The sequence below is a fragment of the Martes martes genome, assembly GCF_963455335.1.
Source record: "Martes martes genome assembly, chromosome: 12".
NCBI classification, from domain to species: Eukaryota; Metazoa; Chordata; class Mammalia; order Carnivora; family Mustelidae; genus Martes; species Martes martes.
In genome coordinates this window covers 82,798,460-82,815,876 of record NC_137900.1, presented here as the reverse complement: position 1 = coordinate 82,815,876, position 17,417 = coordinate 82,798,460, and the positions used below count along the sequence as shown (strand labels likewise).

The 17,417-nt window shown below is 39.9% G+C and overlaps 1 protein-coding gene across 1 annotated transcript in view; it reads right to left on the bottom strand.

The window, feature by feature from the left end:
* The window catches only part of CNTRL (centriolin), an 88,936-nt gene extending 72,393 nt beyond the window's left edge, over nucleotides 1-16,543 (bottom strand). Inside the window, exons 1-3 of the mRNA XM_080819771.1 lie at nucleotides 16,426-16,543; nucleotides 8,944-9,185; nucleotides 3,586-3,716 (exon numbers count right to left, since the gene is read on the bottom strand). Coding sequence (XP_080675897.1) covers nucleotides 3,586-3,716; nucleotides 8,944-9,154 — 342 coding nt within the window. The 5' untranslated portion in view covers nucleotides 9,155-9,185; nucleotides 16,426-16,543. The remainder of the gene's footprint in view (nucleotides 1-3,585; nucleotides 3,717-8,943; nucleotides 9,186-16,425) is intronic.
* Between the last annotated feature and the right edge of the window lie 874 nt (nucleotides 16,544-17,417).

The following is a 17,417-nucleotide window of genomic DNA, read 5'->3' as shown; positions in this document are numbered from 1 at the left end:
TGCCTCTTGCTCTCCTGGACAATCCCTTGGTACAGCTTCCTTCACCCGGGAATAGCAGCTCTCCTCGCCCCTCAGTGGACAACACTTCCTATGTATCAAGAAAATTAAGATGATCCAACAAGTCTACCTCAACTTTTCTAAGCCTCTCCCTCCTCTTCTTGAAGTTGAACTAGGTACTCATCCTCTTGTGCAACCTCATGTACCTTCGCCCTCCGCAGTCTTGCATCTTTTATCTCTTTCACTCCTGGATCTTCCCCTCAAGTATAAAACGTCACTATTTCACGGATACCCATCGTACTTACTACATACCACATGCACCACTGGGCAATGGATACCAGTGAGCTAGACCACGTTCTCATAAGAGTTGTGTACATTTGCTCATTCTGCCTTTCATTTATTTTATTGGGAAGGCAAAATATCTTACGCTTTTACCATGTATTCAAATAGCTCTCCCCAAGATTGTCATCCACCCACCCATTCTACAAATATTTATCAAACATGGATTATGCGCCGGGGCTGTTCTAGGTACTAGAAATACACTGGTGAGTAAGGAAACCAAGGTTCTGGCTTTCATTCACAGAGAAAGCCCCTACATAAACATTTTCAGACACTGAAGTGTACTAACAAGAAAATAAAGATAACGTGATGGGACAGCATGCAAGGCACCAAGGGGGCAGATTTGTCTGCTGTGTTCACTGGATAGGCATAAATGCCTGGCACACAGTGGGCACTGAATAAATATTTGTTGGCAAAAAGAATGAAAGGTCATGGAGAAGGTAGCTAATGGCAACTGGATGGTAAGGGAAGGCCTCACAGAGGAAGTACACTGTACTGAGACCTTAACAAGAAGAAACCAGCTGTGTGAATATCTCGGGGCAGAGATTAACAGGCAGAGTAGAAAAATACAAAGGCCCTAAAAGACTGAATTTGGTTGGTTTGAGAAATAGAAGGGCTTTTTAACTGCCAAATCCAAATGGCTTTTTTTTTCCTGAATCATGTCTTTTAAAAAAAAATTTTTTTTAATTATCATGCTCATTTAGCCAGCATAGAGTACATCATTAATTTTTGATGTAGTGTTCAAGTGACTTCTAAGTTTTCATCCTATTTAATGATTCTGTGACATTTTATATCATCCATTCCTGCTTGAAGTTCTCCCTCCTTTGGCCTCCATTCATCATACTCTTAGATCTTCTGTTCTAATAGCCCCTTCAGACTTCTTCACTGGGTATGCCTCTCCTGTGGGTGCTTTCTCTCTCTCTCTCTCTGGCTCCCCTTCACTATTTCTCCTCTTAATTCCAGGCATTCCTCTTGGAAGCTCTAAGTTCCCAGAGAGCAGAAACTAAGCTTATTTACCTGTATACCTATTCCCACAGCCTAACATAATGCCTGGCATATAATAACCATTCAGTAAATATTTACTACTTTGATTTCATTTTTGCAACTTGTAAACTCCAGAATGTCTCCTTTTTCCTTTTTAATTATGCAAGACATAAATATATTCTAATAAAAATTTCAAACGAAACATAAGAGGCCCTCTTCATGAAGAACCCAGGCCCCTGTAAAAAAATCCCACTGATCAAAGGTAACCATTGTTAAGAGGCTGACATATAAACATCTGTATCTTTCTATTCATTTACATCCATATATACACATATAGAAAAACAGAATTTTTAGACCTTACTATACAAAATGTTTTAGAATTTTTTTTCATTAAGTGCACTGCAGACATTGTCCCACATTAATACATAGAGCTCTAACTTATTTTTTAAAGAAACTTGATAGTACCTCATGGTCTATAGAACCATAATTTATTTAACCAATTCCCTATTGATAGAAATTTGGTTATTTCTAATTTTTTCTATTTTAAATAATGCTTAATAAACATGACTATATAGGGGCCCCTGGGTGGCTCAGTGGGTTAAACCTCTGCCTTCGGCTCAGGTCATGATCTCAGGGTCCTGGGATCGAGCCCTGCATCGGGCTCTCTGCTCAGTGGAGAGCCTGCTTCCCCTTCTCTCTCTGCCTGCCTCTCTACCTACTTGTGATCTCTCTCTGTCAAATAAATAAATAAAAATCTTTAAAAAAAACATGACTATATAGATACTTCTGGATACCTGTGCATGTAATATCGGTAGAATAGACATCAAGGAGTAGAACTGCTGGGTTGGTAAGTATAAATTCAATAAGTATAAACTCAATTGCTGAATCAAATAAGCAGACTTGAAATTTGGATAAATACTATCAAACTGTCTTTCTAAAATGCAGGAGCTTTAGGGGCACCTGGGTGGCTCAGTGGGTTAAGCCTCTGCTTTCAGCTCGGGTCATGATCTCAGGGTCCTGGGATCGAGTCCCGCATCGGGTTCTCTGCTGGGCGGGGAGCCTGCTTCCTCCTCTCTCTCTCTCTCTCTGCCTGCCTCTCTGCCTACTTGTGTTCCCTCTCTGTCAAATAAATAAATAAAATCTTAAAAAAAATAAAATAAAATAAAATGCAGGAGCTTTGTGTATGTCCCACTAAGACAATATGATAATACTTCCCACACCTTTCTGAACACTGAAATAATCCTTTTAATTCTTGTCCATTGACATACAAGAATGAAAATAGTCTCAAACAATTGTTTTCCTATTTTTTGATATTAATAAAGTTGAACATATTTTCATATTATTATTAGCCATTTATAATACTTTTGTGAATGCCTTGTTTATATCCTTTGCACATTTTCCACTGAGTTGTCTCTCTTACTGAATTGTATAAGCTCTTTATATTACATGGGTATTGTTATATATGTTGAAAACACTCCCTGAGAGTTTAACTTTTTAAAAGATATCTTTCATTAAACACTTTAATCTTTATGTTCACTAAATCTGCCAATATTTTTCTTTGTGGCATTAGGGTTGGTGCTTGCTTAAAGGGCTTTCCCAACTCTAAGATTCTAAAATATACCCTCCTATATATATTCTTTCCTAATACTCCTATAAGCATTTTTGTGGGTTTTGTTCTGGTTTCATTAAATCTTCAACCTTCTGGAATTAATTTTTGTGACTAATGTAGTAGACATCTAAGTTTATATGTTTTCCAATTAAAAAGTTTAAGTTGTCTTTTACAATGTGTTCATGTTGTACAGTTTACAAATAAAGTAATAAACACTCCAGAGCAGGGATCAGCAAATTTTTTATCAAAAAAGTCACATAGTAAATATTTTTAGTTTTATGGGCCATAAAGTCTTTTTGACAACTATTTACCCCTGCTATTGTACTGCAAAAACAGCCACAGACAATGTGTATACAAATGAGTGTGACTGTGTTCCAATAACATTTTATTTACAAAAATAGGTGGCAGGCCTCATTTGGCCTACAAGTTATAGTTTGCCAACCCATCTCTAGAAAGAATCCAGTAATGTATAGAATAATAAGAGCTTATGAATGTGAAGATGTCATACTTATGATACAAAACTTTCACTGGAAACAATACAAGGTCTGCTACAAATTAGGTGACATTAGGATGAGATAATATTATAAACCTAATACAATCTTTTAATTTTCAGTTTTAAAACAGAGAAAACTTTTTTAAAGATGCTGGTAACCTACCCTAAATTTCTTGCCACCATCTTTAGCAAGTGAAAGGTTCAGAGACTTCACCAAAGCCAAATTGTCCTGTTTAGTAAGTTTTTTAACAAGGGCCTCTGTAATATATCGGACTCCTGCGTGTGAATCAGCTTCTGAAATGACAGAAACAGATCATCATCAGTAGAATAGGACATCTCTGAAAAACAAATTATTTTGATGTTATATAACCAAAAAAAAATTTTTAAGCCATGCAAATATAAAAAGAGCTGGTTAGTTCTAATAACTGCAATGTTTTAATAATATTTTACTTCATATAGCATTATAATAATTGCATACATATACAGTAATGCCAGTAAGTTATACTTCATAAATATTAGTTCTGTGCCGAGCTTGTACTATATACTTTACACTTACAATTTAATTTGTACATTTAAAATAAAAATTACTCAAACAACTACTGGACCACGAGGGGAGAATCTGAGAGATAACTGATACCATAAGATGAAATAATATTAGAATAATTGGGATTCCAGAAGAAGAAAGAGAGAAGGGGGAAGAAGGTATATTGGAGCAAATTATAGTAGAGAATTTCCCTAATATAGCAAAGAGAACAAGCATCAAAATCCAGGAGGCACAGAGAACCCACCTCAAAATCAATAAAAATAGGTCCACACCCCATCATCTAATAGCAAAACTTACAAGTCTTAGTGACAAAAAGAAAATCCTAAGAGCAGCTCAGGACAAGAAGTCTGTAACATACAATGGTAAAAATATTATATTGGCAGCAGACTTATCCACAGAGACCTGGCAGGCCAGAAAGAACTGGCATGGTATATTCAGAGCACTAAATGAGAAAAACAGGCAGCCAAGAATACTATATCCAGCTAGGCTATCATTGAAAATAGAAGGAGAGATAAAAACCTTCCAGGACAAACAAAAACTAAAAGAATTTGTAAACACCAACCAGCCTATAGGAAATACTGAAAATACCTTCAGGAAATATCTCTCTCTAAGCAAAGAGAGAGCCTAAAAGTAATAGACCAGAAAGGAACAGAGACAATATATAGTAACAGTCACCTTACGGGCAATACAGTGGCACTAAATTCATATCTTTCAATAGTTACTCTGAATGTAAATGGGCTAAATGCCCCAACCAAAAGACATAGGGTATCAGAATGGATAAAAAAACAAAATCCATCAATATGCTATCTATAAGAAACTCATTTTAGACCCAAAGATACCTCCAGATTTAAAGTGAGGGGGTGGGGCACCTGGGTGGCTCAGTGGGTTAAAGCCTCTGCCTTTGGCTCCGGTCATGATCCCAGGGTCTTGGGATCGAGCCCCGCATTGGGCTCTCTGCTCAGCATGGAGCCTGCTTCCTCCTCTCTCTGCCTGCCTCTCGGCCTACTTGTGACCTCTGTCTGTCAAATGAATAAAATCTTAAAAAAAAATAAAATAAAATAAAGTGAGGGGGTAGAAAACAATTTACCATGCTAATGGACATCAAAAGAAAGCTGGGCTGGCAATCCTTATATCAGATAAATTAGATTTTAAGCTAAAGACTATAATAAGAGATGCAAAGGGTCTGTCCAACAAGAAGATCTAACAATTTTAAATATCTATGCCCCTAACATGGGAGCAGCCAACTATATAAACCAATTAATAATAAAATCAAAGAAACACATCGGCAATAATACAATTACAATAATATTGTGAAAATGTCTATGCTACCTAAAGCAATCTACATGTTTAATGCAATCCCTATCAAAATGCCATCGCTTTTTTTTTTTTTTTCCAAAGAAATGGAACAAATAAACCTAAAATTTATATGGAACCAGAAAAGACCTTGAAAATCCAGAGGAATGTTGAAAAAGAAAGCCAAGATTGGTGGCATCACAATTCCAGACTTCAAGCTCTATTACAAAGCTGTCATCATTAAGACAGTATGGTACTGGCACAAAAACAGACACATAGGTCAATGGAACAGAATACAGAGCCCAGAAATAGACCCTCAACTCTATGGTCAACTAATCTTTGACAAAGCAGGAAAGAATGTCCAATGGAAAAAAGAAAGTCTCTTCACCAAATGGTATTGGGAAAATTGGACAGCCACATGCAGAAAAATGAAACTGGACCATTTCCTTACATCACACATAAAAATAGACTCAAAATGGAAAAGACCTCAATGTGAGACAGGAATCCATCAGAATCTTTGAGGAGAACACAGGTAGCAATCTCTTCAACCTCAGCCAGAGCAACTTCTTCCTAGAAACATCGCCAAAGGCCAGGGAAGCAAGGGCAAAAATGAAATATTGGGACTTCATCAGGATCAAAAGCTTTTGCACAGCAAAGGAAATAGTCAACAAAACCAAAAGACAACTGACAGAATGGGAGAAGATATTTGCAAACGACATATCAGATAAAGGGCTAGTATCCAAAATCTGTAAAGAACTGATCAAACTCAACACCCAAAGAACAAATAATCCAATCAAGAAATGGGCAGAGGACATGAACAGACATTTCGGCAAAGAAGACATCCAGACGGCCAACAGACACATGAAAAAGTGCTCCACATCACTCAGCATCAGGAAAATACAAATCAAAACCACAATGAGATACCACCTCACACTAGTCAGAATGGCTAAAATTAACAAGTCAGGAAATGACAGATGCTGGCGAGGATGTGGAGAAAGGGGAACCCTCCTACACGGTTGGTGAGAATGCAAGCTGGTGCAGCCACTCTGGAAAACAGCATGGAGGTTTCTCAAAAAGTTGAAATTAGAGCTACCCTACGACCCAGCAATCAAACTACTGGATATTTACCCTAAAGATACAAATGTAGTGATCCGAAGGGGCGCATGCGCCTGAATGTTTATAGCAGCAATTTCCACAATAGCCAAACTATGGAAAAAGCCTAGCTGTCCATCAACAGATGAATGGATAAAGAAGATGTGGTATATTTATATAATGAAATATTATGCAGCCATCAAAAGAAATGAAATCTTGCCATTTACAATGACATGGATAGAACTAGAGGGTATTATGCTGAGCGAAATAAGTCAATCAGAGAAAGACAATTATCATATGATCTCCCGGATATGAGGAATTTGAGAGGCAAAGTAGGGGGCTTGGGGGGTAGGGAAGGAAAAAATAAAAAAGATGGGATCGGGAGGGAGATAAACCATTAGAGACTCTTAATCTCACAAAACAAACTGAGGGTTGCTGTGGGGAGGGGAGTATGGAGAGGGTGGTTGGGTTATGGACATTGGGGAGGGTATGTGCTATGGTGAGTGCTGTGAAGTGTGTAAACCTGATGGTTCACATACGTGTACCCCTGGGGCAAATAATACATTATATGTTAATTTAAAAAAAAATCAAATAAATAAATAAATAACCATGTATTGAGCACATATTTTTTTTAAATAAAAAAATAAAAATTACCATTTCCATTTTTTTTAAAGATTTTATTTATTCATTTGACAGACTGAGATTGCAAGTAGGCAGAGAGAGAAAGAGGTGGAAGCAGGCTCCCCACCGAGCAGAGAGCCTGATGTGGGGCTGGATCCCAGGACCCTGGGATCATGAACTGAGCCGAAGGCAGAGACTTTAATCCACTGAGACACCCAGGTGCCCCTATTTCCATTTATTTTTAAAAGTTGTAATAGTTTGCTCAAGATCTGTGTCTAATGATGTGGAAATCCAGGACTTGAACTCAGGCAGAAGAATCCAAAATTTATACTTTTAATCATATGCAGCATTGAAGTTTTAGCGACTTTTTTTTTTCTTAGAGAAGGAGAGAGAGAGAGAGAGGTAGAGAGAGAGAAGGGGTGCAGAAGGAAAGGGAGAGAAAGAATCTTAAGCAAACTCCACACCCAGAGCAGAGTCCAAAGCAGGGCTGGATCTCAGAGCCCTGAGATCATGACCTAAGCCCAAATCAAGAGTGGGATGCTTAACCAACTAAGTCACCCAGGTGCCCCTAGTTTTTTGTTTTTGTAGTTTTTTAAAATAGTTATCCATTTTTTACAGTGCTAAATTACCTAGTTTTTTGTTTAATTTTGTTTTAATAAACTGTCACTAATCTGCTTCTTTGGGTTTTTTAAAAAATTCCAATCTAAACTTCAGAAACACCAGAATTCTTAAAAATCCTTTTTTTTTTTTTTTTAATAGTGAGAATCTCAAATTTGTCGCTCTTTTAAACAGAGAATAACCCAAAGTAGTAACTTCATGGACAGCACACCCTATCCTAAGCCTGAACATTGCTGTCAAAGCTTCCTAAAGCCACCTTACATTTTACAAAAGCAGCTTTAAAAAGAAAACTCTTTCCTTAGGAGTCAGAAAAAATTAATGCTGTGTTCAGATCCAGGCTGTATGACAAACTTTCCCTATGATTATTTACAATAAGTTAATATTACATTTATTTTGGTTCAAAATTATATGCTTTTTCCCCTTAATTTGGGCTGTTCTAGGAAAGAAAATGACTAATATTCTAAAATATTAATCAAATTAGAGTCAACAGCGTACCGACTGACAGCAAGTGTATAGTTTAAACTCAATCGCTGATAAAGTTTAGTAATCAAAACTGAGCAGAGAGATAGCTGTGATTTCCTGACTTAGGAAAGAAATCACATAGTTTTCATTCACATTCAGTTACTTTAAATCGTCTCTTAGAAAAAAAGAATGTATTTCTGAAAACAGATTCCCACAAGAATAGACTGCTTTTATGAAAAAAATAAAAACAAAACCCTGGAGAAACATATACATGTCCCTTACGGGGACATGATAAGCAGTTTTCCAATAAGCAGACTGAAACAACCCAAGGGTAGATCACATTTTTGTACTGAATTAAGGCACTTCACTCTGAAGTCAACAGATAGGCTTTTCTTCTAACCAAGAATGATGGCTAATTTGGCATATGAGCTTTAAGATACTCTCCCACCACAGGAAATAAAGCTTCCTCTTTCTGGAAACCTCCCTCTCCTAACCCTTTCAGACAGCTTCACCCTCACCCAGAGGCCTTCATCCTCCACTGTCCCTATACGCTTTCCGTCGGTATCAACAATAGGTCATGTTAGTACAAAGATATATATTTCACTTGGACCAAAAATGTAAGTTTGGTAATTTTCCATCTCTACTCTAGAATGTGTGTTCAAATTCTTAGATTAAAAAACATTACCTTTGGGGAACCTGGATGGCTCAGTTTCTTAAGCAACTGCCTTCGGCTCAGGTCATGATCCTGAAGTCCCAGGATCAAGTCCCACATCAGGCTCCCTGCTCGGTGGGGAGTCTGTTTCTCCCTCTGACCTGTCTCCTCTCATGCTCTCTCTCTCTCAAATGAATAAATAAATAAATATTTAAAAAATTAAAAAGGAAAAACATTACCTTTATGGTCTTGGTAGTCTGAAAGCACCGTGTTTTCATCTGTAATCTCAACTTGCTCATGCCATTGTCCTCCAAAATGAAGAGTCTCAGATCCACTTAAAGGTGAAAGTGACCTAGATCTCATACTGGACATAAGGGATGGTGGACTAGGAGAGTGAGGTGATGGTGGCATCTTTGCATTGGAAAATTTTTGCTGAGAACTTTTCTTCATGGCAAGAATAAAGCCAGATGTCCATCAAAACCTGTAAAAGTTTTCAGCATATTTAACAAGGTCAATTTTTTAGAGCTCTCAAAACTATTATCTACTTCTAGAATTTTTTTTACATTCTGTACCCAAAGTGGGACTTGAACTCATGACCCCAAGATGAAGAGTCACACATTCTACCAACTAAGCCAGTCAAGTACCCTTATTTCTTGAGTTCTGAAGATGACAAACTTATAAACTCAGAGGCTATAGATGCTAGGATCCATACTACTCCCAAGCTGATGGAAGCAGACACTGCTTCAAACACTGCTGATCACGTTGCCAGAGGGAAAAGAGACCTCCAGAGGCTCTTGTACTGACACATGCTCCAGCCAGAAGTCTTCCCTGTCTTTCTCTTCTCTATTGGACCAAACTAGTCACAGTATCCCTCATACCCAAAAAGGGTCCTAGAATGTAGGCAGCTGGAAATGTTTGACAACCAGCAGTATTTAACACTGACAACTACTCTCTCCTTCCTGATAAAGTTTCTTCTTTCATTTCTGGGACACCACATTCTCCTGGTATCCCCTTACCTTTGTGGCCACTCCTCAGCTTCCTTTGCTCACTCACAGTCCTGTATCCAATCTTCAAATGTCAGAACTCCTTAAGTCTCTTTGACTCTCTCTGCAATCTCACTTTAGATGATCTAATACACACCCATGGCTCCCAATGTCACCTGTTTATTGATGTTTATATCTGCAATCCAACCTCTCTCTGAGTTCCAGACTCCTGTTCCCAACTGTCTACTTGATATTTCATTGCCATCCTACACTTAACATGTCCAAACTGAATTTATCACTTCACCCATTCCTCCCATATAGAACAACACATGAATCGTAAGTGCACAGCTCCATGAACTGTTATACAGTGAACAACCAGTATCCAGATCAAGAAACAGAATATTACCAGAACCCCAGAAGCCACTTTGTACCCCCTTCCAATCATTAGCCAACATACATGGGTAATCACTAACCTGATTTCCAATACCAGAGATTTTTTTTTTAACTATTTAAGATTTTTATTTTTAAGTATTTCTACATCCAACATGGGCCTCGAACTCACAACTCTGAGATCAAGAGTCACATGCTCTTCTGACTGAGCCAGCCAGGTACTCTATAATCTATTTTTGAACTATATGTAAATGAAATCATAGAATAGTTTTTATATCTGCCTCCTCTGATATTGGTTTCTGATATTCATTCATATTTGTCTCATGCTATTAAAGGAACATCTGATTGCTTCAAACCCATGTGCCTACTATTGCTTGTCCACAAAATCAATTTTGTTGAAGTTCAGGTGTTCCAGAAGGAACGAAAGCACTTATTAGGAAAGGGATCTTAGTCAAATCCCTTTACTTTTCAAAAGAAAATTAAAGCCCGGAATGGTAAATGACTAGGCGAGACACTATAGTAATGGTGAGAATCAGTTCTCCTCTCAAACTAATTTGTAAGTCAAATCACGTAACTAATCTAGTAGAATGTAAGTTCCATGAAAGTAGGCATATTGTTCACTGATTTATTCCAGGCCTAGGGCAGAACTTAGCAGAAAGTAGATAATTATCTATTGGAGTACTCTGAAGAACTGATAAAAGGCACTTATTTAGTACCTCAACAAAAGGATATCTTCTTGTGTTGTATTAGTCCTCAACCAAGAGTCCTAATGCACAAGGTCAGGTTTATGCAAAAAAGTTTTTCATGATATACAATTACTTTTGTAAGTACAACCATTGCAAAAATCATAAGTTTGACAAAATTTAGACCAAAAAATCTTATAAAATGGGATAGGTCTTCAGCAAGGCTGTATTAACAATGATCTTATTTTTGCTCAATATCTATAATCTCCCCAACTCTCCCGTCTTAAAATGTGAAGACAAAACACAAATTAAGTTTTAGAAAAGTTGGGGCACCCAGATGGCTCAGTCAGTTGACTGTCTACATTCGGCTCAGGTCATGATCCCAGGGTCCTAGGATTGAGTACCGCACTGGGCTCCCTGCTCAGCAGGAATCTGCTTCTCCCCTTCCCTCTGCCTCTTACCCCCACTCGTGCTCTCTTGTGCTTACTCTCATTCTCTCTCTCTCAAATGAATAAATAAAATCTTTAACTTTTTAAAAAGATTTTTATTTATTTATTTGACAGAAATCATGAGTAGGCAGAGAGGCAGGCAGCGGGGGTGGGGAGGGGGAAGCAGATTCCCCACCAAGCAGAGACCCCAATGTGGGGCTCGATCCCAGGATTCCGAGATCACGACCCAAGCCGAAGGCAAATGCCCAACCCACTGAGCAACCCAGGCGCCCCCCCAAAATCTTTAACTTTTAGAGAAGTTTTCAGTTCAAAGATTTTGGGCAGCTCCAATGTTAATGCTATATAAATTGGTATTAGAATGAGATATTATAATGGTTTGATGTGTGAACACCTTCACAAGTACATAGGTATTGTTATACAGGCTGGGATTATGAAGAAACTTATTTGTTAAATGGTTGGAACATATATAATATATGGAAAAGAGAGGTGCCATTAATATAGTCAGTCAATTAACCAATAATTAAGAGATATAATATCTTTCCTTGATGATACAGTCATTCTAGGAATGCTGATCTTACCCAAAACATGTCTGGAATTCCTCTCTGGGTCTTGCTTTGAGAATTATTAATACATCTCACCAGAAAATCAGACCCATTTCTTCAGCTACACTTGGTTTTAATTTTCCCAGGTTGAACATTAACTTTACCATCTGTCAAATATTGTGATAAGCTCTTACACGTATCATCACATTAGGAGGATTAAGTATAACAATTGTACAGAATAGGTATTATCATCTCTAAAAAGCTTAAGTAATTTGTTCAAAGTCCCATAACTAATTAGCTAATCCACGGCTTGAATCCTGATCTGATTTCAAAGCCCACATCTTCATTACCGTGCCATATTGCTGAGTTTTCAGGAGTCCAGATCATGTTTGATTTGCTCTCTAAAGCTTAGCATGGTGCCTCACACAAACTAGACCAGAATAAATAACACTAAATGACCTTGATCAACAGATAGCACATAAGGCAATTCCTGAAGGAAAAACAAAAAATTTAATAAAATAGCATCACTGAACTCATGATCTAGCTTCTTACGGTGATGAGTTTGAAGAGGAAAAAAATCTGCTACATTTGTTTTTAAAAAGTGATTATTATTTCACTTATACATTATTTCACTTATACATTACAGTATGGCCAACTGCCCTGTGCCAAAAGTCCAGTTTACTTTAAACTGCAAACTTCTATGTGTCCTTACTTTCTCTCTCATTTTTTCATGATAAACTATCCACATAGATCAGAAAAGCCACCTCCAATTCACGTAACTGCTCTTTATGCCAGTGACAAAGCTTTTGGTCCTAATTTCCCAAGTGTGGCAAAAACTTCTATCGCTACTATCACACCACTATGCCATGGAAACAAATCTCTTAGTAATACTGATTCTGTACTGACTTTGTAAGGGTGTCTCTTTCTAAATAAGAATAATATACTCGGGGTGCCTGGGTAGCTCAGTGGGTTAAAGCTTCTGCCTTTGGCTCAGGTCATGATCCCAGGGTCCTGGGATTGACCTCCACATCGGGCTCTCTGCTCAGCAGGGACCCTGCGTCCCCCTCTCCCTCTGTCTGCCTCTCTGCCTACTTGTGATCTCTGTTTGTCAAATAAATAAATAAATAAAATCTTTAAAAGAAAAAAAAAGAATAATATACTCAAACCCCAGGATAGCTAAGAGGCATGTGTTTTAAAAATAAAATTGTGTAGCGGCGCCTGGGTGGCTCAGTGCGTTAAGCGTCTGCTTTCGGCTCAGGTCATGATCCCAGAGTCCTGGGATCGAGACCCACGTCGGGCTCTCTGCTCAGTGGGGAGCCTGCTTCCTTCTCTCTCTGCCTGCCTCTCTGCCTACTTGTGATCTCTGTCCAAAAAAAATCCTTAAAAATAAAATTGTGTAAATAAACAAATAAAATTAAATATATTTATTCCTGAGTTATAAGTAGGTTTCATGAAGGCAGGAGATTATAAAAATAAAAGAGGGGAGTGACAGGGACCAACTCTCACTTCTGAGTATATATCTTTCCCTACCCTGTAACAGGATAGAAAATTATATAACTAGAATAGGATGTTGCCACATACTACAAAGACATGCTTTATATATATATACATATTTCTTTAGTTTCTTGGCTAAAAAAAAAGCACATCTTATATTTTTAGGCAATGCAATTATTCTGTATCCCACATCTTAGTCCTCTCTCTAAATTCTTACAATACTGAACCATCCTGAATTCTCTTCATAACATCGTAATGACTAAGACCTTTCAGGCTTCACTAGACTATTATGAGGAACTCTGTTACCTCTCTTGATCTCTCTTGATCAGAAAATATCCGCTTTAGATTTATAGATTTATAGATTTTAAAAAACATATTAGAATAGATTTCTGAAATCTAGGTCAGTTCCTTTATTTTATGAATTGTAACATGAAAGATTAAATGACAGTTTCAAAGTCACAATGCATTCCCAGATCCCGTCCCTGGGTTGCCATAGCTCCTGTAAGGCCTGGACAGTGAAACAATAGATACATATCACAATCTCATAAAATAGCTAACTCAGTAATAGCGAACTGGACTGTGTTTGAGAATGGCTAGCATTCTTTCAGAGACTAGCACCTAGATGTAGTAAATGATCAACTACAATTTTAAGGGAGAGATGGGGAGATTGTCTGACCATAGATGTCATTTGTAATCACATTAAGACCAAGCAATAAAAAAAAGATGATGATGATGATGATGATGATGACAGTTGAGAGGTAGGGCTAGAGTGTATGAAGGGGTAGAATAAAGAGAAAACAAAACAAGCAAAAAAGTCCAGAGCTGGAGACATATTCTGAGGGTCCAGAAGGGGGTCTGCAGTATAAGAGAAAGTTACTGGAATAATGGGATTATCAGAGTCATATGACTGATGGGTCAGAAAACACCATCCATCCTGTCACTCCTATGCCCTGACATATAGCTTCTTAGAGACTATACCTCCCCCTCTATTAGGCCTTTCCTCACACTTCTAATTGTCCATCTTCTTTGATATTCTCCAAATAAGACAGACTACCATTATCCCCAAACCCTCCCTCCCTCTTCCCAGTCCACTCCAACATGCAAAAATCCATCCCGATTTCTTGACCTCCATATCCTTCTCTCCATCCTGTAGCCTTCTAATCACATCTCAGTATTTTCCCTGCAATTCTACTTCATCCCATACCCTCTGACCCGTTTAAATACCTTACTCTTTAACTTTCTCTAGTCCTTTCAAATATGATGATTCCCATTCCTCACCAAAGGCAATCCTCCCATCCTGCGCTTGTCAACCTCTGCCTCCTATCCTTCATCTCATTCTCATTGCCAAGTTTCCCCACAAATTCTGTCCCAATTTCCCAACATTGTATTAGCCTCCATTTATCTGTAGTTCTTTCCAGTATCCTACCTCAACACTTCTATATCCATCCCAATTCCCCAAACTACTCATCTTAGCAAATATCTTGACATCCTAACCCATTCCAATACTCTTACTTCAAATTGTTCTCCTCCTCCAACAAAATAGCCAAATCTCGACACATTCCTCTTTATCCCAATAAGATTACTTAACTACTAACCTTTCCCTTCTAATACCTTGACCTCCCTCTTCATTCTATTAACATCCTGGGTTCTCCTCTCATGCCTCTCTCCATTCTACTCAGGTATCCTAAAAGCCCATGTTGCCCATCTCTTCCCATTAATTTATTTATTCAGTAATTCAATTTTATTGAGTAACTTTTATGCACTGAGAACTGTGTGAGGCTTTAAAAACAGAACTGAGAAAGTAGTGTTTCTACACTCAAGATGCACAGAAGGATTATATCTCCCTCTTATACATGGTCTTTGCACCAAGTAATCTCCTTTAGAACATCTTACAATTAGAATTATATAACCATTTGTGCAACAACTTGGCTATTGCTTGTTTCTAAGCTACAAGAAAGCAGAGATTCTATTGTTTGATGTACAATAAATATTTGTTGAATGAATGAAAAGAGGACTGTACTAAGCACTCTAAAGACATCAGCAAATTTGGGGCACCTGGGTGGCTCAGTGGGTTAAAGCCTCTGCCTTCGGCTCGGGTCATGATCCCAGCCAGGGTCCTGGGATGGAGCCCCACATCAGGTTCTCTGCTCAGCAGGGACCCTGCTTCCCCCCCGCCCTGCCTGCCTCTCTGCCTACTTGTGATCTCTGTCTGTCAAATAAACAAATAAAACCTTAAAAAAAAAAAAAAGACATTAGCAAATTTGAATTCTCACAGATGATGTATAAGGTCAGAATTAGTAACCTCTTTTACAAGTGGCAGTGTTTCACTGAGAATTAAGGGCTTGGATTCTAGGACTAAACAGCCTCAGTTCAGATCCTGCTTCTCCATTTACTATGTGACATTAGGCAAATTACTTAACCTCTCTAATCCTCAGTTTCATCACTTTTAAAATGAAGATGGCTACCTCACGCAAGTTATTTTAAATTCTGAATTAGTTAGTACGTGAAGGGCTTAGAATTGAATTTGACACATAGCGTAGACTCAAAGGTAACCAGAAGTTATTTTTACAAATGACAAAACGTGCTCAGGAAGATTAAGGAACATGCCCAAAGTCAAGAGCAGGTTAAGTAACACACAAGGTGGCAGAATCAAGACTTGAACCCAAATTTTGACATGAAAATTCACCCATCCTTTAATCATTATACAACAAAATATTTGCTTTTCCATTTAACATTTTCCCCAACACCCTAACTCATCATTGTCCATGTACCGTACTCCGTACGATACCACGATACGACACTCATTCCCCACAGACACCTGGCACAGCCCAGTCCCTCCCCCCTCCTCTGGGTGGCGGGACCCCCACCCTTCTCGGCGCCGCACCCCGACGTCCACACTTCCCCACACTCCGGTTCTCTATGCCCACGCGCCCCCGCCATCCCCACCCGTGACCTTTTCGGTATTCATCCGAACCTCCCTCTTTCATCCTCCTCTCCACGCCCGTTCCGGGTCCTCCCCTCCTTCTCATCCAATCCCAATTCCCAGGAACACGCCCCCGCCCCCGAATCCATCCCCAGCCGGCCCACCCCACGCTTGGTCCAGGCCTTCCCGCCTTCGCCACAGGCCCCTACGGCTCCGCCCGGTGCCAGACAACGGCCTCGACCAGGCCTGGCACTCACCGTCAGGGAGCCGAGCGGAGCAGGCCCGCGGGACGACACGGAGCTGGAGACGCGCAGCTTCTTCCCTCTAGGCGTCCAGCGACGCAGCGGCCATTTTATTGTGTTATGCCGGTTGCCCAGGGGCTGGCGCGCGGCGTGGGCGGGGCCTGCTGCGGCCACGCCCCCCCAGAGCCGTTGGGAAGGCGGGGCCCAGCTTCCCGCCGTCTTTGCCGCCTCTGCCTCGGGTACTCGGGGTCGCGAGGCTTCCTAAACGTGTGCAGCCTGTGCGGGGTGAGGGGGCGAGGTTTCCTGCTGCAGCCGCCGCCTAGCCCATCTCCCTTCCTTGAGGCGAAGCCGCCGCTGCCTCACTCCGAGGCTCGGACACGCTCCTGCGGGGCGGCTGGGCCAGAGGCGGACCTGAGGGACAGACTTGGTGCTGCCGCCAAGCTCCCGCCCTTCCGATGCTGGCAGCAGCTTCTCCTTGCGCGGCCTCCTTCTGAGGCGAATCCTTGCCTTCAGGGACCAGTGACGCCAGACGTGGATGAAGCGCCGGGCTTGGACTCAGCTGCCACCTGAGGTTAAGGGAGCGAGACCAGCCTGGGAATCCGGGCAACGAATGTTCCCGTGGGCTGTGGAGAATGTTCCTCTGCTTGGGGACAGAAGCAAAAGCGAGAAGCCTCTGAGGAAACTTCAGTTAGGGCTTGCCTGAAAATGCTGCATTTCACCGCCTCCATCCAGCAGTTATTTAAAGAGAATTTAGCAGAAACTGTGCATTTAAGGAAAAAAAAAAATTATCGTCAGGGCGCCCAGGTGGCTCTGTCGGTTGAGCTCAGAGTCTTGATTTCGGCTGAGGTCGTGATCTTACGGTGGTGAGATCGAGCCCCAGGTGGGGCTGCTTGCTCAGCGGGGAGTCTGCTTGTGATTCTCTCTATTCCTGTCCCTCTGCCTCCCACACTCGCTCTCTAAATAAACATAACATCTTTTTTTTAATATTTTATTTATTTATTTGACAG